Raw genomic sequence first — 25,023 nt, 5'->3', positions numbered from 1 at the left:
TAGACTTTATCTCTGACATTTGCAGTCAAACCAGAGTAAAATTTTGTGTGTGTGTCCTGGAGGGTATAGTGCCTTCCTGAGGGCTGGCTGCTTTTTGAGTACTGTGTGTTTGTTTCTTTTATGTTGCTGTATGGTGAAAAGAATCAAATAACAAAGGGTCAACTGAGATACTAGATTTTGGAGGATTTAGGATGGAAATTGACTATAGGGAAGAAATTTCCTGTCAGAAAGAACAGCATTTTTTTGTCAGTCATTTCAGTTAGCAGATTTCTATCCTTAAACTATTCTCATATACCAAAAGAAAGAGTTGGGAGGAAGGGAGAAATCAGCAACCAATATCTCTTCTTAATTTCCATTTTTCTAACTTGTTCTTATCATTAGAAATACTCTTTTAAAAATTATTTGTTTTTCCAATTACATGCAAAGATAGTTTTCAACAATAATTTTTTTGTAAGATTTTGAGTTTCACATTTTTTCCCTTCCTCCTTCCCCTCCCCCTGAAAGAAAGCAATGTAAGATAGGTTATATAAGTATTGATCTTTCAAGTAAATAGAGTATGAGTCCTTTTTCATTTGACAGGGTAGAAGTCAGGACCTGATACTATCCCTCCCTATCCTTAATTCTTAATTTCATGAAGGCATTAATGTTCTATTTCTTTGAGTCTACCTTTATAGTTATGTTCATTTGAGCTTTGAATTCTATTTCAATCTTTGATAATATCCCTTTAAGATTTAAATATCTTTGCTAAAGTTCATCTCTTATATGGAAACTCATCTTAACTGCTAGTTAATAGCTTAGCTAGAATTAGAACAGGTATAATACCCTTTGACTCAGCAAGATCTGTATCCCAAAAAGATGTACAAAAATCTGTATAGCAGCTTTTTTTTCATGGTGGCAAAGATTTGAAAATGAATATGGTAGTGGAGGGGGATGCCCATCAATTGAGCAATGGTTGAGCCAGTCATGGTATATGAATGTGATGGAAGTTATGGGGCAGTTGGACCAAAAGAACCTGTAAAGATTTATGTGAACTGATGCAAAGTGAAGTGATTAGAGCTGGAGATACAGTGTACATAGCAATAGCAATATTGTAAGGTGAAAGATTTAACTAGTCTGATCAGTACAGTGATCCAAGACAATTCTGATGGATTCATGAAAAATATTTTCTAATTCTCACACTGGATCAGTACACTGACTCCAGGTCTAGCATTAGCTGATGTTTCTGGCTGTCATTGACACAGAGAAGCAGACCCACATATAAGTAATTTATTGCAGCTGAAATCAAAGACCCAAGCTGTCAAATACTGAGTTGGGAAAGGACTGGAGTCAAAGTGCTTATTTATAACCTCATAATAGTGAGCAAAAGTGATTCAGAAGAATAAAAGAGCACAACACTAAAATTGTGATGGAGGATAAGAGGAGCACAGTTAGTTTTAACATCCTATTTTAAAAGGTCACTGAATATTCTACTCATGGTAACAAAATTGTTCTATTCCCCCAGACCTGGAATCTCCTGGATATTGGTGAAGATCTCATAGGGTGTGATACTATGTGGAGCTGAAACCAGATGATGTTAGCTTATAGGAAGGGTCTGAATTTAAACAAGAAGTTCCCCATTTTGTCATCATTCCTTAGCTCAAAGTCCTTGATCTTCCAATGAATTTCAGTTATTGGTTGTCTCTCACTGACCTCCATTACCTCCCTAACAAAGACTATCCATTCCTTCTGTAGCTTTTGACAGCAATTGATCCAGTATCCTGTCAGGATTAATTTTTTTCCTAATTTAATTTCCAGAATCTGAAAAATAATCCTTTGGTTTAAAAGTGATGCTTTTAACTATGTGCATATAATGGTTTAAAAATGAATTAAACATTAAATAAATTAATATGTGTGTACATGTTACATGCAAGTATTAATAGCTTTCTAGAATGTATTATTTTTTATGCTATATATAACCTAAAAATAGATATTCTTTAAATAAAGTCCTTGTAGACACTTCAACAATATATCCAAAAATAACTGATTCTGACCAAATTGGATCTATATCAGTGAAGTAAAGATAGTTTAGCAATAAGAAAGCTAGCAAATTAATAATATAAATAATAGGAATATAAATTTTAATAAAAGCTGAAAAAGACTTTGACAAAATGGAGCATTCATTTCATATTAGGAACTCAAAAAATCAAAGATATTAAAAGATCCTTTAATATAATAAAAATCAGTAATTAACTGACATGGAAAAGCTGTCCCAGTACAAAGATTTAAGCAAGGATTCTCCCTCTTCCCACTATTAAGATAGTTCTAGAATGCTAACTATGATAATAAAATGGAATTTTATTTCATTTTTAGCTCTGAATTTTCTCCCTCCTACTTCCTCCTCCTCTAGAATGAGAAATCAAGAAAAAAAAAACTCAATAAAAACATGTATAGTCAAATAAAGCAAGCTTCCACATTAGTCATGTCCCCTTTGCCCCAAATATGTCTCATTTATTTATTTATTTTAGTTTTTTTTTTTTTTTGAAAGGCAATGGGGTTAAGTGGCTTGCCCAAGGCCACACAGGTAGGTAATTATTAAGTGACTGAGGTCCGATTTGAACTCAGGTACTCCTTACTCCAGATTGGGTGCTCTATCCACTGCACCACCTAGCTGCCCCCCAAATATGTCCCAGTCTAAACTTTGAGTTCATTATCTTTCTGTCTTGAAGAGGGTAGCATGTTTTATCATGAGCCCTTTGGAATCATAGCTGGTCATTGTGTTGCTCAGAGTTAAGATTATTAAAAAAAATCTATAGATATCATCAATCATTAAAAGTCAAAGCATATAAATAGCTCCCAAAAGAAGAATTATAGACTACTAATGTCCATAGGAACATATTTAAAATCATTAATACATGTAATAAGTCCTTAAACCCTATTTGCCTTAGTTTACCCTATGTGAAATGGAAACACATTGGAAAAGAAAATCAGCAAACCACTTCAGTATCTTTGCCAAGAAAAGCCCTTAGACAAAAATCCATGGAGTCACAAGGAGTCAGTTGTGGATGAACAACAAAAGGAATTCTATAAGGCAGAAGTGAAGATAGAAATCATTCCAGTTATGGGGTTCAGTCAGTATAGGGACAGGAGATGAAGAGATACCTATCACAAACCACAAGTGGTCCCACTGACTGAACTAAAGAATTCATGGAAGGAAAATCATATACAGTAAACCTGTAAAGGTAGGTTGAAGATGGAGCATGAAGGAATTTAAGCATCAGACAGAGGTGTCTATTTGATTCTAAAAGCCATAGGGAGCTATGGGAGTTTTTTCAGAGGGGGAGTGATATAGTCAGTCCTGTGCTTTAAGTTTATACCTTTGGTAGTTGTGTGGGGGGAAATATCAGAGAGAGAGAATGAACTTATGATGGGGATTCAGTTATAAGGATTCAGTTATATTTATCTAAGAGAGAGAGAGAGGTAATGATCTAAGGGTGGTGGTCATTTATTTAGCAAACAAAGGGCAGAATTAGTCAGAATATTCTGGTTATCCATTTAGAACTATGCAAAAAAAAAAGGGACCAAAGTCTTCCCATCCTCTCATCCAGTGATCCAATTGATGTTTGTATACCCCAAAACATAGGTCTAATATATATCAGGTTATTCCTAGCAGCCCTTTTTGAACAATCAAATAACTAGAAATAAAAACGCCTCTCATTTGAGAAAAGATTGGAAAAAGTGTGGTATATGAATGCAATGTACTGTTGTGAAGTAAGAAATGACAAATATGAAAAATTCAGAGACAAATACAACTGATTAAAAATGAAACTTGTAGAACTGAAAGACATACAAAAGTGATTGTAACAATGTAAATAAAAAGTTCAGCAAAAGGAAATAACTCTGAGCATTTAAGAGATTGTTAATGTTCATAGAGAATAGATAATGAAACATGCTTCTTGTAGAGTTAGTATTTGTTAGGGCTTTACAAGATGCCAAACACTATACCAAGGACAGGAATACAAGTAAAGGCTGCCCTCAAGGATTTTAGGGGTAGAGGAGAAGACTTGGATATTATATTTCATCTATTTTCAAAAAAGTTAGTTGAGATATTTTTCTTTTTGTAAGATGAGTCAGTTTTCAGGGAAATGTCCAGAATTTTCCAGAAATGACTGTGAGAAAAGCAATGAAATTCATTAAATAAAAAACATGTAGGAACATAAACTGTTACTCTCTGCATAAGCACAATTTTTGTGCCATTCATAGAGAGGATGAGATTGTTCATTGTCATGGCAACAGAAGAATAGTGAGGTGTTTACTTGGAAGCAGATTCTACATGGGCAGTTGTCACAAGTAATGGGCAATCATTAATGTTTACAGAACTGATCTTCAGAGAAACTGCCTACAAAGCTAGTGCTGCTTTAAGAATTCTAAGGGTCTAGTGATGAAAAGGTATAAACTAATTTTCTGAGTGACCTGAGATTAATGCAGAAGTCATACAAACTGCAGCATATAGCAGAACTATCTATTCAGCTTTGGCCTATTTACACGAAGAAGATCTATAGTGAAGACCTGTCTAAATGAATTGCGGGGTAACTCTCACTTCTCTTCTTACTTAGCCTAATTGTTTTTAAGTCACATTGATTAAAAGGAAGGGTGACAACCACTGAATTTTAGCACTTCTCAGTCTGATTTTTCCTTTTAGAGATGTTTTATCTTTTATCATTTAATATCAAAGTAGACTCCAATTCTTCAGGAGATTCTACATATTTCCTGATAGCAGGCTAGTAGAAGAAGAACATCTGAAAATGAATCATTTCATAATAATTACCTATCTGTGTGGCCTTGGGCAAGCCACTTAACCCCATTTGCCTTGCAAAATCCTAAAAAAAAAAAATTGAATCATTTCAGAGGGGGACATTGCTTCTCTTATCAGATAGTTCCTGATACTTAAGCCAAATATATTTTGCTTCAGTCACTGACATTTTAATTTCATTTGTTGAATCTTGTTACCTTAAGTTAAGGTGATGCTAATAGCCAAACTCTGTTGGTTTTGCCCTAGAGATTATCTTGTTCTGGAGCAGAATATTTCTGAAGAAGCAAAGTTTATTTGAATTCTAGACCATAAAACTGAAAATCTCAGTGAGGATTATAAAATATATGAATGACAAAGTATTATATGTAAATTTATCAGTTTAATGTAATTTAACAACCATTCAAAATATTATGTATTTTAGATTTCTAGGCAGCATTATATTTTGAAGCTTTCAGAATTTTCCAAAGAAACTGATTACATGTATGCGATTAAAAGGAGAAAGCATCATTTTTTTATTTGACTTTCATTATTTTTTTTTGAAAGATGATTTCAGCAGAACTCATTTCTACATAATGTCAAACATAGGATTTGGAAAAAAATGGACCAATGTATTCATTAAGAACCAATGTATTAAGCAAGAAATTTGTTTCTTAACAAGGGAATTGTGCTATGAAATGTACTACCAAATCAATGTATTCTTATCTGCCAAGGGGCACAGGTGAGATATTGGGTGAGTCTTAAGGATTTAAAAGAATTTAATCTCTTTTGAGAGCTAGTATGGTATGGTGGTATCTGATTTAAAATCAAAAGACCTTAGTTCAAATTTTGACTTGGTTATTTGTGTGACCTTGAGCAAGTTCTCAGGGTTTTAGTTTTCTCATTTTACAGTGAAGATAATATCTAAGATCTCATCCAACTTGAAATTCAATAATTCTAATTTCCATGGGACTATCTTACAAGGTGGAAGATTTTTTGATTAGGGACATATTCTTGGGATTGGTGCTAGCTAATTTATACACCTTCTACAAATGGTAACTCGATTGGAGTTAATATTGGAATATCAGGTAGTGATATTCCATACTTAAAATTCACAAATGAGACTTTGGGCAGATACTTGAAGGGATACCTCTTAACTATTCCAAGAGCACATCCTTCTCTGGGTTGTGGCATAGTCACAATTTTCAGAGGGGAATGTCACATTCCCCTTTGATGATAGGTGATGAACAGTTTGGAGGAAAACAGAAAGGAGAAAGTACAGTTTTAACTTCTGACTTAGAGTTTGGAGGAGCCAATGGAATTAGTTTAGGCAATTTATAAAAAAATTGAACTTTTTCCAAATGTCTTGTCCAATGCTCCTTTGTTCACAATTTAAACTGTTTGTATAGTGAGATTGTGTAAGACTAGGTTAGATAAATATTAGTGCATCAAAATTATCAGAGCACCAGTAGTAAGGAATTGGACTAACTGGTCTCAAAGAAATGGTCAGTCCTGTTTTCCATTGTTAACAAAAGACAAAAAATGCTATGTCTTGATGAGACAGGTTTCTTCCTCATCTTTTTTGTCTCAGTTGATTTTATATTTTTTGAATGTTCACAGCCTGCCAAATACTTTAAGACAAATAAAGTCACTGTTCCTTCCTGTGGGTGCTTGCATGTGAAAGGAGATGAGGCAGTCAAATGTTTCTTTCCCTATTTTTATGTCTTACAATGAAACTGCAAAAAGTGATTATGAAATCATTGCTTAAAGGTAAATGCCCTTTTCAACCAAACCATAGAATTTAGGAAGGCTTTTCAGAAGTGAATAAATTTAGAGAGAATTTTCATTAAAGGGAAATGAGGAACTTTGATGGACAGGAGCTAGAAAGACATTCCAGGCATTATTGACAACACAAAAGGGGCCAGAGTGATTCCATTCCAGTGAGCTTCAAAGAGGGGGAAGAAAAAAATGAGAGATAATTTTAAGGATAAGGGATTTGGCTGGATTTGGCAGACATCCACAGCAATAAGGGGCAAACCACTGATTAATCATTTGTTTTTTATTCTAAACCTTTAAAATAGTGGAAACATACCAATAATGCAAGATATTCATTTGTGGTTTCACTTCTGATGAATTAACTCTCACTTATTTCTTCTTTCAGTAAAACAGATTGGTTAAAATAACTGTATGAGAAATGAATGCTGCACAAGGGATTCAGTCTATCAACATGTGGGAAACAATAATTAGTTTGGAAGACCAAAGATGAAAAAAGCAACAATAGTTTCTGGGGTGGACTTGGAGTATTCCTTTTTATGCATTTCAGCTATAGGCTGATTTCACAGTGTGAGTCTTTATTGAATTAGGCTTATGTCCTCTTTCTCCAGAATTGGGAAGATCCACTTTTCTGATTTGGCTTTCATTGTTGTTGGTCATTAGGGTAAGCACATGACAATTCCTGGAGAAGCCAGTTAAAGCCTAGATCAGAGTCCAGCACTTAGCCTCCCCCCCCAAAAAAAAACCCCAACAAGACACAACATAAGGTCAACCTCAGAGGTATATAGAAGGTACAGTTTTAAGCTATGACAGCTTTTAAAAGCCTTAGGGAGAATGAGTTTTAAGCTATTAAGACTTCTTTGTGGTACATCAAGGGACCCAAAATCCAACCCTCCTTGTGAGAAATAAGAAAACTGAGACTAAGATGTACAGTAACCTGATGAAGTTCATTGAACTGAACTTGGAACTTCAGGACTTCTAATTTTTGAATCTGGAACTTGTTCTCTTATTCCTTTCATCCAAAATGTCTTCTCTAAGCTGCTTGAAAATCTCTGAATTAGGACTGTGTGGCTGTGATTCCCAGCTTGACTTGATTTTATCTGGCCTTTGGAATAATGTTGCTATAGTAACTATTGCTACCCTTCCAGAGAATCATTTCTACCCTAGTCAAGGATGCAGTTATCCCTTTCAGATAGACAGCAATTTTAAAGATAAAGGTTGAACTGGGTGAAGAGCTGGGAGGAATGGATTGTCTGCTAATTAGCATTTATAAGTGTATTAGTTATCAAAAAAATTTGCTGACTTTTGAGTAATATCTCAAAACTTGTTCTGCTCTTCCTATTTCTTTTTTCTCTTCCTTTTTCTCTGACTTTAGATTTAAATTTTTTGATCTTAACTTTTCTCACTTATCTCTTTTTCCATTCCTCTTCATTAACTGAATAAAATATAGAACTGAAGTATCTATTTTATTATTATTTGAATGTATTGAATAATATTTATATCATTTACTTTTAATCTAAAATTCTTTTTAAGTCAAAGCTTTAGCATTTTTCAAACCAATTTACATCAAATTGCTTTTTTGGGGATTGATATTTTATTTTTCCAGTTACATGTTATGAAAATTTTTCAAAAATTCATCCACTTGCATATTTATAAGTTACACATTTTTCTACCATTATGCTTTCCCACCCCCTTCCTCTTATTGGCAAACAGTCTGATAAAAGTTGTACATGTATATTTGTGTTTAACAAGTTTACATATAAGTCATTTTGTGTATGGGGATTTAGAACTAAAGGAAAAGAAAGAAAACCATGGAATAAGAGAAAATTTTAAAGAGTGAACATGGTATCCATTCAGATTCTTTTTTTTCCTTTTTCCTGTAAATTTGGATGATGTTATTCATATCAGGTCTCTGAACTGCTAAGAGGAACTGCATCCATCATAGTTGATCAACTCACAGTGTTGTTAATATGTACAATGTTCTCTTGATTTTACTTCCTTTGTTCAGCATCAGTTTAAACAGTAGGAAAGAGCATTCTTTTTTTAGGTTTTTTTGTAAGGCAAATGGGGTTAAGTGGCTTGCCCAAGGCCACACAGCTAGGTAATTATTAAGTGTCTGAGACCGGATTTGAACCCAGGTACTCCTGACTCCAGGGCTGGTGCTTTATAGGAAAGAGCATTCTTTCCCTGCTTCTCTAAAGTCCAACCATTCATGGTTTCTTATAGAAAAAATAGTACACATATATTCATATAGATAACTTGTTCAACCATTCCCTAATTGATAGACTTCCCCTCACTTTTCAATTTTTTTGCCACTACAAAAAGAGCTGCTATAAATATATTTCAAATTATTTTTTTAAAGGAAACCCTATGCTGAATCATTTTTCCTGAAGATTAATAGTCTTCCATAGAATAAGTTCTTACCCTAAAATAAAAAAAATTCATTCTTGTGTCTTTTAAAACAAATATTCTTAAGAGGGCTAGCATACTAAACAAGCAAGCAGTCATAAATTAATGACATTTAATTCAATCTGTTACTGTCTAATAACTGGTAGAGGTTGTAGACTGAGTAAATGGGAGTTTTTCCATAATATTGTTAGGAATAGGAGAGAAATAAAACATTACTTGGGAGCATTTGGCATTGATTGCTTAGATTTAAATGAGCTACAGAGTCCAAGGGTTCTGGGCATTGTGTCTACTTGGCCCCTTTGAGGCAAGTAGTTGGGATACCAGGAGACAATTGAGGGACATGGAAGATAAATGTTCAGTTTCACAATTTTGCTCCCTTGTTGGTTCTGGGCCAGAAATGATAATTGCTTTTTATTTGCCTGACAGGGTCAACTGTATGCTTTTGTATTGTTCTTTTGGTCAGGGTAGTCAAAGACCCCTTCTCTATTTCAAGAATAAAAATTGATAAAATAAACTTAAGATTATTTTATCATTAGGTTAAGTGTATTCTCAAGTGTTTCATTTATAGCATTGTGTAAACTTCGGCAGGGCAACTTCCAATAAGTATCTCCTCTATTTTTTTGTCTCTTCTAGGAGGAATGCAAGCAAATCTTGGCCCGTCAGAAGTTGAGCTCCCAATCAGACTCCCATGACGATGAGATTTCTCCCCCTCCTCCAAATCCTGTTGTCAAGGCACGTTGCCGACGAGGTGGCGTGAGTGCTGAAGTGTACACTGAAGAAGATGCCGTCTCCTACGTGAGAAAGGTGATTTACTGGGAGTCAGTTTGCCCCAGAGTCTTAAGTGAGGAAAGTTTAGTAAGTTATATTTCTCCTGGAAAAAATGAGGAGGACCTTGGAAACACCAACCCATTTTTTCCAATATATTAGACTCTCTTAGGAAATTGGTAAAATGCTAATAACTTTTGTTCTCCTTCTCTTCCTGCTAGGCTCATATCTCCAGAAATATTTTGAGTGATAGAGGAGTGAATAATTATATAATAACAATTTGCAATATAATAAATACCCATGCAAAATATTTTCATATCTATAATTTCATCTGATCCTCTCCACAATCTTGTGACACTACCATTATTATCCTTCTTTGACAGAGGATGAGTGTATCCAGAGGGTAATTTGCTTTAGGTCCCATGTCTGGGGAGATGAAATGTGATCTATTGGATAGATATCCAACCTTTAAAACAGGAATACTGTGGTTCAAGTTCCATGTGACAATGTGATCCTGAACAGTGACTCTATCAATCACTAAAATTTTCAGAACTTTAGGCAACTCCTTAGGAATAGCATTGAGTATTTATATACTTCTTTTAAGGTTTACAAAGTTCTTCACAAATATTATCTTATTTGATCCCTAAAACAGACTTGAGACATAAGTATTCTTATTGTCCCTATTTGAGGAAAATGAGGCAGACAGAGATGAAATGATTTGCCCAGGGTCACACAGCTAAAACTAATTGAAGTGGGATTTGAACTCCAGTTGTCCTGTGTTCTAACTAGTTCAGTATTCTGTTCACTTTGTCACCAAGATGCCTATAAAAGTATCAGAGAAGGTGCCAGTCTGTATTGGTGGAAGGAGTTTCTTTACCTGGGAATACTCCATTCCAGTGAAATCATAGGTCTTCTCCCTGTAGAGACAGCTGGGACTAAGAATTCCTGGATTCTCTGACTCCTTAAAGTAACTTTAAAAATATTTAAACCAATTTTCCCCCCATATCCTCCCATCTGATTGGTTGGAACAGGATGTGGAAGATCAGCTAGAAGAAGGAAAGATGGCCAATAGTTTTCCCCTATTATTCTCCCTGTCTAACAGAGTTGCCAAGCACCTCTTGAGGTTTACAGTACAAAGTCTCATTTTTGTGCCAAAGATCTCTGCAAAGTAGAAAAAGAGATGGAACTAGAGTCAGGAAAATGTGGTTTTCAGTCTTGCCTCTGGAGCTTCCTAAGTGTGATCAGGGACCATCACTTAAATCTCTCTGATTCTAGTTTCACTTTTATAAAATAGATATTGTGAATCTGCTATCAGGAAGATCTGGATTCAAATGTGGACTCAGACACATTGCTATTTGTAACCCTGGCTAAATCAGTTAACTCTGAATTCTTCAGTTTCCTCTTGTATTTTTAAAAAAAGTGATAATAGTAGCACCTAATTTACAGAGTTGTTGTAAGGATTCAGTGGATTTTATGTGTATATATCATTTATAATTCAATGTTAACATAATTATAATTGGATCTTCTTTATATTTAAAAACAATATATAACTCTTTAAAGTTTAAAATTATATAGCTCTTTAAAGTTTGCAGGGTACCAAAAATAATGCATAAAATAAAATATAAAAGATGACCAAGGAAATATATAAATAATAACTATTATTATTATTATTATTATTCCTGTAGTACTTCTGTATAGGGTAGTCCTAAGTGTCCAACTAAGTAATGGATTTAAAACCACTTTGTAACAATGGGAGAACTTTCTGGAAGAAGGGATATTTTGGCCAGGAAAACAATAGTTATGAAAATAGTTCTTGTAATTGTTCTCATGTTGTCTAGTTACTTGAAGGGAAAACAGTCACATTTATGCATCTGTCATTTTCTCCCTTGGAAGGCTGACTTAAGAGCTTTTATGTGACAGGGAAGGGAGTGATGTTAGTAGACCCAAGGCATTTTATATCTCCCTGAAAAAAATACTTAATTTTCAATGAGCTTTAGAGTGGAAGAACAAGTTGGTATTGAATTTTTTTGATTCAATCCTTAGAGCCCAATGAACACATTACTAGGAGTCAGTTGCCCTAGGATTCAGAAAAGGTCATACATAGTTGAGGAAAATACTTTAATCATATGACTTATCTTGTGGTTACTATGTATATTCTATAACAGGATAAAATTTGGTATCAAATGACTGATATCTAGGGCACAAATGCATAAATTGTATACAGGGGTATAATGTTGCTTTGGGGACACTTTAAATATGCACACACACACACACACAAACATATATATATTTTTTCATACATATATATTTACACTATATAGTGTTAAATAAATGCATATATTTTAATTCCATTAAATCTTACTCAATTTTGCCCGTTGGTGTTTTTTCTTTATTTTAAAAAAATATTATTTATTTATTTATAATATTATTTTTAGAATAAATTTTAGAACAAATTTTTTTCTCTCCCTCCACTCATTGCCCATTGCCCATTTATTTATATTTTTTTAAACTTATTTATTTGGTTTTTGCAAGGCAGTAGGGTTAAGTGACTTGCCCAAGGTCATTTATTTGTTTAAAAATAAATGATAGCCCAAAGCCACCTGCAGACACTAACACACTGACTTGAGGAATGGAAGCCATTTTCTAACTATATCTGGGATATAAAAATTCTGTATCCTGCATTTGATTCAAAAGAATAATGTATTAGTTTTTGGTGAAACCCCAGATGAAAATTGCCATAAATAAAAGAGTATTATTGCTTAATGTGTATCTACTGATACAAGATTGACAAGAATCAGAGGCAAATAATCTATTAGAGAAAAATGAAGATTTAATTATTTTTTTTGAAGGGGGAAAATTTCTTGCTCAATTTTTCTTGCCCTAAAATCATAGGAATTACTTTCTTGTAAAATAAACCATTACTCTTCTTCCTACTTGGCAACTTTTAGTGGTTACCAAATGTTTTGACCCATGATGAGCCATATATTTTTTTTGAATGCTGTTTTTTTAATTGCATACTTAATTGCATTCTTTTTAACTAATACTTTTCAACATTCATTTTTCTTGTAAGTTTTTTAGTTCCACATTTTTCTACTACCCTCTCTTTCTTCCCTCTTCCTCATGATAAGCATACTTTCTTTTAAGGAAGAGTGATTTCTTTGCTTTTCTTCTTCAGGTGATTCCAAAAGACTACAAAACAATGACTGCCTTGGCAAAGGCCATCTCTAAGAATGTGCTCTTCGCTCACCTTGATGATAATGAGAGGAGGTATGACCTATTTCCTTGGTTATCCCAATGGTTGGGTTAGGACTATAAATATTTTTCATCAAAAAATAAAACCTTAGAACAAAACAAAAGTAAACTAAAAAGCAACCAAACTGGTAATATAGAATTGATGAATGAATATTTATTAAGTACCTATTCTGTGTCAAGCACTATTCAAAGCACTGGGGATACAAAAAACAAACAGAAGACAGCCCCTGCTCTCACGAAAGTCATAATCCGATAGGGGAGATAATATGCAAGCATTTGCAAATTAAGCAAGCTTTATCCAGGATAAATGGGAAAAAATTATCAGAGAGAAGGCACTGGAATTAGGAGAGGTTGGGGAAGACTTTTCTGTACTTCCAATTTAGAATCCACAGGTACCTATCCATTCCCAAAGAATGCCATAAATTTCTTATGTCTGTAAGGTGTTCCCTCCCCTTTCCTTCCATCTTCACCCACTTAAGATAAAGGATTTCATTTCGAGGACAAGAGTATCATTGTTACCCCTGAAAATACTAGATTCTCATGGTTTACAGTGAAAAGAAATCTATGTCAGACATGTCTCACTGTCTAAATGCATTTGGACATTTCTTTAGAAAATTAGTTTCTGAAAAATTGTTCCTACATCAAATATGCACAGGTATTATCATATTTTTAAATATACCAGTGGATCTTTCCCTTAAAATAAACCATGATAGGTCTTTTTATAAAGCATAGAGTTTACCTTCTTATTTTCTATGACCAAAAAATCAACTCTGTTTCAATTCATTTCTTCCTCAGTTCCTTCATTTATAAAAGAAGGGTGGGCAGCTAGGTTGTGCAGTGGATAGAGCATCAGTCCTGGAGTCAGGAGGACCTGGTTCAAACCTAACCTCAGACACTTAACACTTACTAGCTGCGAGACTTTGAACAAGTCACTTAACCTTGATAGCCTCAACTCCATGGCCATCTCCAGTCTCCCTGATTTGTATCTGGCCACTGAATCCAGATAGCTCCGGAGGAGAAAGTGAGGATGGTGACTTAGCATAGCCTCTTTCACTCAAATCCAATTCATATGCTTGTCATGGCAACATCTTCCTGATATCATGGTCTTGTGAAGCTCAAATAAAGGACAAAACAGAGGGCTTGGGCTCTGAAGAGCTATCTTAAAAAAGTAATGAAAAAGGCAAAATAATCAAGTATTATTGATGATTTGGTTTTTACAACACAGCCATTCCTGGAAATACTCACAATTACCTGGTAGAGTGGCCCACATCTGTAGTCTCTGCTTCTGGGGAAGGTAAGGCTGTTAGAATGAATGAATTCAGGAGTTCCAGCTGCAGAAAACTAATGCAGATGAAGTCTGACATTAATGTTGTGATTTTCCTAGGAGTTAGTAGCTGAGCAGCTATATAGCAGCTTAGTATGCATCAGGGACTTTACTAAGGGCTTTCAAATTATTATCTCAAGCATGAGAGGTGGGTAGTATAATGATTATCCCTATTTTACAGCTGAGAAAAATGCAGCAAAAAGCAATTAAATGATTTGTCTAGGGTTATATAGCTAGTAAGTGTCTGAGACCAAATCTGAATTCTCTATCCATTATGCCACCTACCTGCAATGTAGTTAAAGTTTCCCTTCCAATTCAGAGGTCATTTAGTTCAACCCTTATTATAAATGAAGAAACTGGGACCTGAGAAGTCCTCAGGTTCACAGTGATGATAAAAATCAGCAACTGAATTTGAAATCAGGTCCTCATCCTAACTTAGGGGTTCCAATGGGGGGTGTGCAGGATGATATTTGCCAGTAGGATCAACCAAGTTGAATATAATTGGGAAATGCTTAACAAAATAAAAATACAATATAATATTATAAAAAACTTCTGTGCTTAATCAATATTGGGATCTACTGAAACTTTAATCTGGAAAAATAGAGAGGCTCAATAAAAAAAAAATATCCATTCTATCTTCAAATTGAATCCTCTTGAGTAAGAGAGTTATCAAAATCACCTCATACAGTGACTGTGCCTGACACCACTATGTAACATTCCTTCTTATTTTTAGTCGTCTCTGCTAAGAAGAGTAAGGTATGCTTGTTTCTTTTAATCCACTGCTTTTTAGCCAGGTTTTCCTATATTGGATTGGTTTGAAGGTAGGTATATTAATAGTAACTTGTGATATGAAACCTTTGATAAAAGGTTTATTGATGGCTTTTGGATTGACACTGTATATTTCACAGTATATACTCTCCTTCTCTGCACCCCCCCCCACTAATTCTCACTTGTACCCCACCAACACACACACACAGTGAACCCTTTCTGGTAACAACGGAAAACTGTTGAGCAAAACCAACTGACATTAGAGGTGACTTGGCTTAGTGAGCTGGTTTCCAAACTATATGAATTCATTTCTTGTCTCTGAAGTCTACTCATTGTTAGACTTAGGAAAAGTCATTGAATTTCTGTTTCTCAGGTAGTTTCCTGAGATAATACTGTGTAGGACAGTTACTAATGTGCAATTGTTTGGGGAAGCATCTGCCATGGGAGTTTGGATTTGTGTTTCTCAAAATTTTGTCTGGAGATCATTGGAGGGGTCTCTAAGATTCTTTTATAGGAATCTGTGAGTTCAAAACTTTTTAATAATAACATTTAGATATTTTCATTTCAGATACGGTAAATATTAATAGATAAAACCCACATAAGTCACTTAACCCTTTGGACAGTATTCAGTATTTAAGATTGTAAAAGAGGTCTTGAGACCAAAAAGTTTGAGACCTACTGCCTTAAATTGAGAAATCTCAAGTGTAGGAAAAAAATTTTTTTAAAGAAAAACAAAAAGTAAATGTCTGACACTACGACTTTACTAACAGCATAAATGAGATCCTGTACGCACTCTCCTCTTTATCAAGAGAAGAGAGGCATGTTCAAACATCTCTTGGACTGAGATTGGTCAATGTATTTAATCAGAGATGAATTGCCTTTTAGTGTTGCTTTTGTTTATATTCTTATGGTCATTGTATATATTATTTTGTCCTACTCAATTTACTCTGCATCAGTTCATACAAACCTTCCCATGTTATTCTGATTTCCTCATATTCATTGTATTTTACAATGCATAGTATTGCACTAGACATACTTCATTATTTACTTTACCCAATTGATGCACATCCCTTTGATTATATTCAGTCTTAAAGGTAAGAGACAGATTCCTTTCTGCTCCCTTGCCTCATGAAGCAAAATGTTCTTCAAATCAGAACCAACTGAAGAGTTGTAATACACATATTGGTATCACAGAGAGTTGCACTTCAGCTGACAATACACACTGTGACAAAAAGCCAAACTCTCCTACATTTTTGGTATTTTTTGCATATAAAAGAGACTATAAAAAGGGAAGACATCTGCAGCTCATTACAAAAAGGTAGAAAATGTGTATTTTCTCAAAGATTATTTAAAGAGGGGAACAACTGAATTTCCATTTCCATTCATTTGTAAGTATTGAAATTATAATTAGAGTCAAATAATAGCAGAAGCTTTGTTTACAAATGCTATAGGGTTGATTGATTTGGCTGCTTCCATCAAAAACCAGTTAAATTATCTTTATTCCTCCATTTTGTCCCTTATCCAAAATGAACAGCTGTTTGGCTGATATAGAATTGATCAGTTATTTTAGAATCCTGCAGACATATCCCCATTGTCATAGGGATATCTAGTGCCAACACTTCTTTTAATAGTACCTAATGTTGAGTTATAATTATTTTGGTTGATATTTATTTTAATGAGTAATGTCATTATCAATAATACATCCTGATGGTTATAATGGGAAAGACATTGTGTACCCAACTCTTAGTAAAAAGAAACATATCTTGCCTCAGGCTGCTTATAATCTAATTGTGGGGCTATGACTGGAATACAAATGGATCAATAAGAAAATAAAGTAACCTGCCATGTAGCAAATAAGAAGTTAAATTCAGTTAGTGCTAAAGAAGTTCAAAGAGAGGAGAGATCCTGGTATTCTAAGGTGTTCAATAGGAGACAAGATTTCAGCTGGACCTTGAAGGATGAGTAGGATTTCTTGGTAAGTGGGGAGCAAAATCTTCTTGACCTCTGGGTGAGAGATAATGGTAACCACATAAATGTAAATCCTGAACTCAGAGACTCCATTGCCCCCATCTATGTCTTCAAAACCAAGCTAAACCCAACCCTGGAAATAGTAGTAGACTTGGAAATAGGGGACCTGACTCTGCAACTTCCGTGCTGTGTGACCCTGGGTAAGTCCCTTCATCTTTCTCATTCTCAGTTTCCTCTTCTATAAAATGAAGTTGGATTCAGTGGCTCCTTAGATCTTTTCTAGCTCTCAGTAGATGACCCTAGGTACCTGGTGTATTTTTTAAAATGTATATATTTATACTTTTTGTTTTTTAGTTTCCCCATATAATAAATATTTTTTAAGATTAAAAAAGGACTTAAAAAGATCAGTACAATTGATCAATTAATTGAAAAGTCTGAAAAATTTGCACCATACAACACATCTTTGTTTTTGTTTTTAGATTTTTCAAGGCAATGGGGTTAAGTGGCTTGCCCAAAGTCACATGGCTAGGTAATTATTAAGTGTCTGAGGTCAGATTTAAACCCAGATTCTCCTGACTCCAAGGCCAGTGCTCTATTCACTGTACCACCTAGCTGCCCCAATACAACACATCTTTATAATTTTCCCAACATTCACTTTTGATTTATGTATGTGTGTGTCTGTGTCTGTGTGGTATTGATTGCATTTATTTTTAATATAGAAGGGCCTTGCTTAAGAGGAACTAGGCAAAAACAAATGAGCAAACTAAAAGCCCTCTGAAGATCATATTTGATTGAACATACTCCACATTTCCATCTATGGCAACATCTTTTTCTATCTTCAGAACATCTCTTTTATATGCCCCATATATCACCTTAATTTAAACAAAAAAAATTATATTATGGAAGTTCTGAGAAAGGACAATAGGAAGAAGATTGTTCCTCCAATTTGATTAAGTAATCGGGTTTTTTTTTTAGATTTTTCAAGGCAATGGGGTTAAGTGGCTTACCCAAGGCCACATGGCTAGGTAATTAAGTGTCTGAGGTCTGATTTGAACCCAGGTACTCCTGACTCTAAGGCTCTATCCACTGTGCCACCTAGCCTCCCCTTAAGTAATCTTTATATTTATTGAACCAGAAAATGTTTCATTTATCCTTTTCTGATACTGATCCTTGTTTCTTGAAGTGAATCATAAATTGAGCTGCTGAGAAACATAATCAACTACTTAGTGAAATTTCAGTTGAATTTGGACATCATAGAAGAAACAGGGTTAGTAGATCTCTGTGACTTACATTCTCCCTGTTTAAAAGACTTTTATCCCTTTCACTAGGCTAAGTAAATAAACCTAAGTAGATAATGTCTGTGTAATTTGACATTTATTCCATGTTTACAGTATGTCAAGGAGCCAGTGCTGGGAATTAGGAAATATGTATTAGGGTTCCAGTTGAGCATCTTAATTGTTGTGTCTTTGGGCAAGTTCATTTCACTTCTGGGTCTGTTTCTTTTTTCTATAAAATGAAGAAGTCCCTTCTAACTCTAAAATTCTTTTTTTTTTTTTAGATTTTTGCAAGGCAAATGGGGTTAAGTGGCTTGCCTAAGGCCACACAGCTAGGTAATTATTAAGTGTCTGAGACAGGATTTGAACCCAGGTACTTCTGACTCCAAGGCCAGTGCTTTATCCACTATACCACCTAGCCCCCCCTCTAAAATTCTATGGTTCTGTTACTCTGACTTTGAGAGAATGACTGTTTCCCTATGAATTCATCTATTAATTAGAAAATGCCATCTTCTTTTGTGTTCCTAGGATAATCCTTTTCAAAGACAGATGAGTAGATGTCTCCCACATCTATGGTCAGTGTTGTTCTGCACTGGATACTTTTAAATATTGTATCTTGGTGTCTGACTTTGAGGGAGGAGAAGAATCTTTTGTAACAAAGCCCCTAACCTATCTATATGTGTTCTGTTCATGCTTTAATTATTGGCCTTAATTTGTCCTAGAGAGCCATGTTGATGCAAAGGAGAGGAAGCAGATGGTCATGTTAAAAATTCCTTTTTTCATGGATGATTTGGAAAGGGGAAAAATAAAGTCTTCACAGAGAGGCTGTGTGTGTGAATCAGGTTCTTTTGTTTTGCTAGAAGGAAAACTCATTTTCTACATTTATTTCAACACCAAAGGGCCCACATTCCTGGCCCTGGGCCTCTAAAGAAGCAACTTGATGATGTGGGAGAAACTGCTTGAACAGGAGACAAGGAAGACATCTTCTCTTAACCTTTTGCATGTGGGTTCCTTAATGTATTACACAAATATTTTGCTTTTTTCCCCCTGATTTACTAGAAGCTGGGTTTAACAGCTTTGTGTCTGTTCATCTGTGGTTTGGCTAGTTTAGAGGAACCTTTTCCAAGTTTGCTGAGTCTTTGGTGTGTTCACCATTTGTTATGCTGGAATATATCCTTTAAATTCTCTCTATTCCCTTTTTTTAAGCAAATAAATCGAAAGCAGCTCATTTGTGGAAAAGACACACTTTTTGACCTAATGACCCCTTTTAAATATAGTTTTAAAATAAGTCAACTTGCCATTGAAAGCTGAATGGGTTTGTCCCTTTTTAAAAGGATATTTAAGAGTATCTTTAAAGTGTATTTTAAGGGTATTTTTAAGGGAAAGGATACCCATATCTAAGAAACAGAAAAGGTAGGTATAGATATTACTTCAGAAAAGGGCAAAAACTATGTTTAAGCTTTTTTAATTAAAAGAAGATTATATAAATTCCAGTAGAAGTTTTGTTTATTAGCTATTTGTTGCTACACTGTGTGAACTACCCTTTAAAAATAACTGATAAACATGAATTAGTGCCAGAGTGACAATAGTGACAGACTAGGATTTCTTTTCTCAAATAATAATAACCAGAACATTAGCTTCCCTTTCTTTATGTCATCCATTGGTACATTTCCAAGAACCAAGAACAATGCATTGATTCTACTTTTCTGTGAGATGTTATTTGATTTAAGCTCCATTTGGTGAATGTTTCTATATTATTTTGATGTTAGCCTACAGATGAACACTGAGTTCCATGATTTTTGGTGATTGTACATTTAGCAAGTGTTTAACACCCTGAGAATGTTTCATGGTTAATTATTAATTAGTGCACATAGGATCTCTGGGAGATGACTAGGAAGTTTTATTAATTGGTTGAGGAAGGACAGATTTAGAATATAATCCTATGTCTTTTAGTTCTTGCATATCCATCATTCTTACTTTTGTTTTCTGGAGGCAGTGCTATGTCTTTTGTTTTTGCTAGGAGCAAAAGTCCCTAGTTAAAATTGCTTAGGTGTGTGATCTCACAACACTGAAGCATGGTGGGGTTCAAGACAGACTTGGAGAGAATGAAAATTTCTCTGGATTAAGAACCAGAAAGAAAATGAGACTGTTTCCAGTTTTAAGCATTGAATTAGAAAATAGCTCAAGGGGACCACAATTCACTGTACAGGCTCTTTTCTACATTCTAACATTGTATTCTTTCTACATTCTAACATTGTATTCTTTATATGTGAAACAAGTGACACCTGGATAAACCTAGAATAAACCTAGATTTTTTTTTTCTGGATTAGTGAGATCATGAGCATGGCAGAGAGAAATAAGTATTTGATTTAGAGCCGGGGGTCAAATCTTAGCCTTACTAATTAATTATCTGTGGGACTCTGGGCAAAATACCTCACTTGTCCAGGTCTGAATTTCTTCATTTGTACATTAAGGAAATGGGGCTTGATGATCCCTTAAAGATTCCTTTCCATCTCTAGGCACAATGACCCTTGATTGTGACAGATTGCTTGGCTAGGTGACACTGGAGATTTCCAAACAATTAAAGTGATACAAGAATGGATTAGGGGAAGGGTAACTAGGCAGGTAGAGCATTTGCTTTGGAGTCAGGAAGATCTGAGTTCAAATCCAGCCTGACACTTGACAATTATTAGATATGTGACATTGGGAAAGTCACTTAACCCTGATTGTTTCATAAAAAGAAAAGAAAAATGAAGTCAAATGAGATGTCCCTTATTGGAAAAGAGGAAAAGAAAATAATTATTTTTAGAACATCTATTATGTTCTAAGAGTGTTAAAATATCATTTCATTGATCCTCACTACAATTTTGCTTGTTATAACCCCCATTTTACAGTTGAGGAAACTGAGGCAACAGAGATTGTCTTGGCCCAGCATACTCACTGTACTAGATGGACTCTGAGAATTCCTTCTCAGTCTATAATTTATAAATTTTCTTGTGATCTTAGGAAACAGAAAGAAGGTGGCACTGGTTTGTATTTTTATGTGACTATGAGAAAAAGAGAATAGAATAGAATTGTGTAAGAATGGGATGGAATGGTTGGACCTTTTGGGTCTTTTTGATGGGGACTTTCTTTTTTATGTGTACAGGGAATTCCATTCAATTCAATAAATGTTGGCATCATTGTAGTTTGTACTTGTGATACTGCATTGAATGTTCTGGGCAGTGCCCAAGTGTCAGAATGGCATTCTTCAGCTAGCACCTTTTAAAAATGGACACTGATAAGGCTGAAAAGCAACCCAAAGTGCTCTTGTATCTCTATAAATGGTCTTTTATTAGAAGACCCAGCCTTGCCACCTTAGTGGCACTGTCTTCGTCTGATTTAACTGCTTTGTTTTTTAGATGAGGAAATGAGAACTGGAATAAAGGTTGGGTGAGAGTGATTTACACAAAGTAAAAAAACTCATTGTAAACAAAATTATACTGATCCAATGTTAATTCCACCATACCAGGAATTCTTTTCTCTCTCTCTCTCTCTCTCTCTCTCTTTTTTTTTGTTCCCAAGGCAATCAGGACTAACCCAGGGCCACACAGCTAGTAAGCCTTAAGGTTGGAGATCAGATTTGAATTCAGGTCTTTCTGACTCCAGGGTGCCAACCACCAAGCTGTTCAGAATCCCTGTACAATAAACAATGTTAGCTCTTGAATTCACCAGATCATTTTTAAGTCCCTCACCTTCTTTTTATTTTTTTTTTGATCTGACCTGATACTAAACACAAAATTTAGAACCAAAAAAAAAAAACCTCAACAAAAAACAACTCAAACATAACCTATTTTCCCACCAGCACTGACATTTAGCTACTTAAATAATGTAGCAAGATTTAGAGTCTGAACTAACTGAACTTTATGTTTGGTATGGTTTTTGAAAATGGTCCCTGCTTTGTACCCTGGAGACTTTGGCAAAATGGCTATGATTCTGCCGAGCCTTGATGAGCCTAGTCCCTAGGATGCCAATTACACTATTTGTGTGTGAGGGATAGCTGCTTTATTCCCAAGATAGTGGTAAGAAGATGATAGTAATCCCAAGCACATCTGTCTGGGGACATGCAAGCATTTTCTTTGATTTTTGGGAAACTTGAAAGATTAGATAATTAAGATTCAAACATATGCATATGTTTAAATATGGAAGCAAATATTCCTTGTACCCCTTCAGCTGGGATTTTATTAATGAATATGATAAGCAGACAAACATTATGTCCCAGGCATTTTTAACCAAGTTCTCTCTTTGCAGATATAGTCATGTATCTGCAATGCTAATTAAAACAGAATATTTTGGGTCTGAAAGAGACTGAAGTCTAGGCTTTTGCAGCTGTCCTTTGTTATCTGTCTCATCTCTTCCTCTCACCCCTCTATCTTTATAGTCTGTTTTTCCAGGAGTTGGTCCATTTTTTCAGGTAATTGAAAAAACACATTGCAGCTGCTAAATTCGAAATATATTCCAAGAGGGTTGTGTCTTTTCAGTTCCTGATTCTCTATTCAGTCTTACTTGTGTTTCCCTTGGTCCATAACTCTTCTAAGATTTGCTTTCCATTTGTGCTCCAATGGGTCAAATTATTAAGCATATTCCCCCATTTTGTAAAAGAAATAGTTAAGAAATTTATTAGCTGTCTTGAGGCTCAGTGTCTTTGCATGTTTCAAGTTAGATTCTGTACAACTGTATTCAGAGAAGGTGATGTGCTTAGTCACCTTTTAAAGCTCTGAATTTTTTTCTTTTTTTTTAGGTTTTTGCAAGGCAAATGTGGTTAAGTGGCTTACCCAAGGCCATACAGCTAGGCAATTATTAAGTGTCTGAGGCCAGATTTGAACTTAGGTACTCCTGACTCCAGGACCAGTGCTCTATCCACTGTGCCACCTAGCCCCTAAAGCTCTGAATTTTATAAGTTCATAAAGATGGTTGGTAATCCCTTATTTTACAGAGGAGGAAACTAAGATCCAGAGAGGTTAAATGAGTTGTCCAAGGTTATATACTTAGTATCAAAGCCAGTGTCCTCTGACTCTAGAGTCAAAGTTCCTTCTACTGAAGCATATTGCCTCTCTACCTACCCTTTAGCTCTTTCAGAAATAAGTAATAAATATTACTCTGGGTTTTGAGATTTCTGTAATATATTAATACTTCAGGAAGGGGGAAAAACTATTCTAAGAGGAAAAATTAGTCTTCATATGCATGTATTCTAGCATTTTTATGACTTATTTAAAATTCTAAAGCAGTTTTTGAATTAGGTTTCTAGTTTACACTCTAGATGTCAGTTGCTTGTTTTCTTAGTACTGAGAATGTTCATTCCCTATAATAATCACTTAATTCATTTAATGAATAAAATTAACAGCAATTTGAATAATTCTAGAAAATTTTACTAGAATAATTTAATTATTAGAAGACTTCCATACAAAAAATGAAAGAACTATATAGCTGTAATGTAGTGTTATTTCTATTATAAAACTTTTATTCAAAGTGCTTGTACATCTGTTACCTGGATGCTTATAACTTTCTTATGAGATAGATATTAAATAATAATTCATGGTAGCAATAATGATAACAGATAGTAGTTACATAGAACTTTAAGGTTTGTGTAATACATGTATATATACATGCCTATATTATGCATCTATAATGATAAAATTTTATCCTTAGATTTCAACATATTGGTTGCTATTACTGTCTCCATTTTATAGGTGAGAAACTGAGACAGGTTAAGTGACTTATCTAAGGTCACATAGCTAAGTAACTTTCTTTATCTTTCTTTCTAACCCCAGTGCAACTGGTTCTCATCTAGCAGTTGGGAAGATCAGAATAAGTTTCCTCTAGAAGGTAATGCTTGGACTTTTCGTTAAAAAATAGAGAAATGATTCAGTGAGATGAAGGTGAGGAGATAATGCAACTTAGGTATGTAGAACAACCAGGACCAAGGTCTGGAGAAAGGAGATGGTGTGAGCAACAGAGAGAAGACAAGTATGACAGTGTCCCAGAGATTGGAAAGGGACAGAATTGTACACTGAGGCTGGAAAGATGGGTCAGATTTTGTAGGTGTTTAAAAAATAGTGTTGTTGAGGTTTTGTTCTAAAGGCTTCTGCAATTGACTGAGGAGAATTTGGCCACAATTATCTTAAAGGAGGATTATTCTGGCAGTTGTAGATAGAATGAACTGGAGTAGGCAGAGATTAGAGATTTTAGGCAGAGATTTGAGACAGGGAGACCTTAGAAGACTGATGTAGTAATCTAGAGAAGAGGAGATAAGAATGAGAGGAAATAAGGCAGGTTTCTACTGATTTCAAGGCTAACATCCTTTCCATCAAGCCATATCATTTAAGTGACTTTGCCAAGAATGGCAAACCCAAAAGCAAGTCCCTTTTCCAACAAAGAAGCTCACTCCATGCTGCCCCCTGGTGGAATATGATACATTACATCCTTCCTTCAATGAACTTTGGTTGGAAGCATAGAAGTGAGTGAGCATCATAAGCATCAGACCTCCTCTTCTTCCTCTATCCCTGACTTGGTCCTGTTGAGAAATTCTCTGTCACTAAAATAGCCCAATTGTCAGCTGGTGACTATGAATGCCTTCCTGATTGGCAATCCATTGGTGAAGAGGAGGCAAAGGGGAGATAGGATTGACATATGGCATACAGAAAGAAGAAAAAGGAAGAGGATGGTTCTTAGTGGAAAGTGTAGCA

At 34.9% G+C, this 25,023-nt stretch overlaps 1 protein-coding gene across 3 annotated transcripts in view; it reads left to right on the top strand.

Annotated features, from left to right (window-relative positions):
* PRKAR1B (protein kinase cAMP-dependent type I regulatory subunit beta) overlaps positions 1 to 25,023 on the top strand; it is a 255,717-nt gene that overhangs the window by 35,640 nt on the left and 195,054 nt on the right. For 2 of the 3 annotated variants that reach the window (XM_074202616.1, XM_074202619.1), the window contains 2 exons: positions 9,581 to 9,751; positions 12,888 to 12,979. In XM_074202616.1, the coding sequence (XP_074058717.1) occupies positions 9,581 to 9,751; positions 12,888 to 12,979 (263 nt within the window). Of the gene's footprint in view, positions 1 to 4,437; positions 4,566 to 9,580; positions 9,752 to 12,887; positions 12,980 to 25,023 lie in introns of those variants that run through there. The other variant, XM_074202617.1, reaches the window with a different exon arrangement.

Source organism: Macrotis lagotis, chromosome X, assembly GCF_037893015.1.
Source record: "Macrotis lagotis isolate mMagLag1 chromosome X, bilby.v1.9.chrom.fasta, whole genome shotgun sequence".
NCBI classification, from domain to species: domain Eukaryota; kingdom Metazoa; phylum Chordata; class Mammalia; order Peramelemorphia; family Peramelidae; genus Macrotis; species Macrotis lagotis.
The sequence above is the reverse complement of the archived record's forward strand: the minus strand, read 5'-3'. Positions and strand labels throughout refer to the sequence as shown.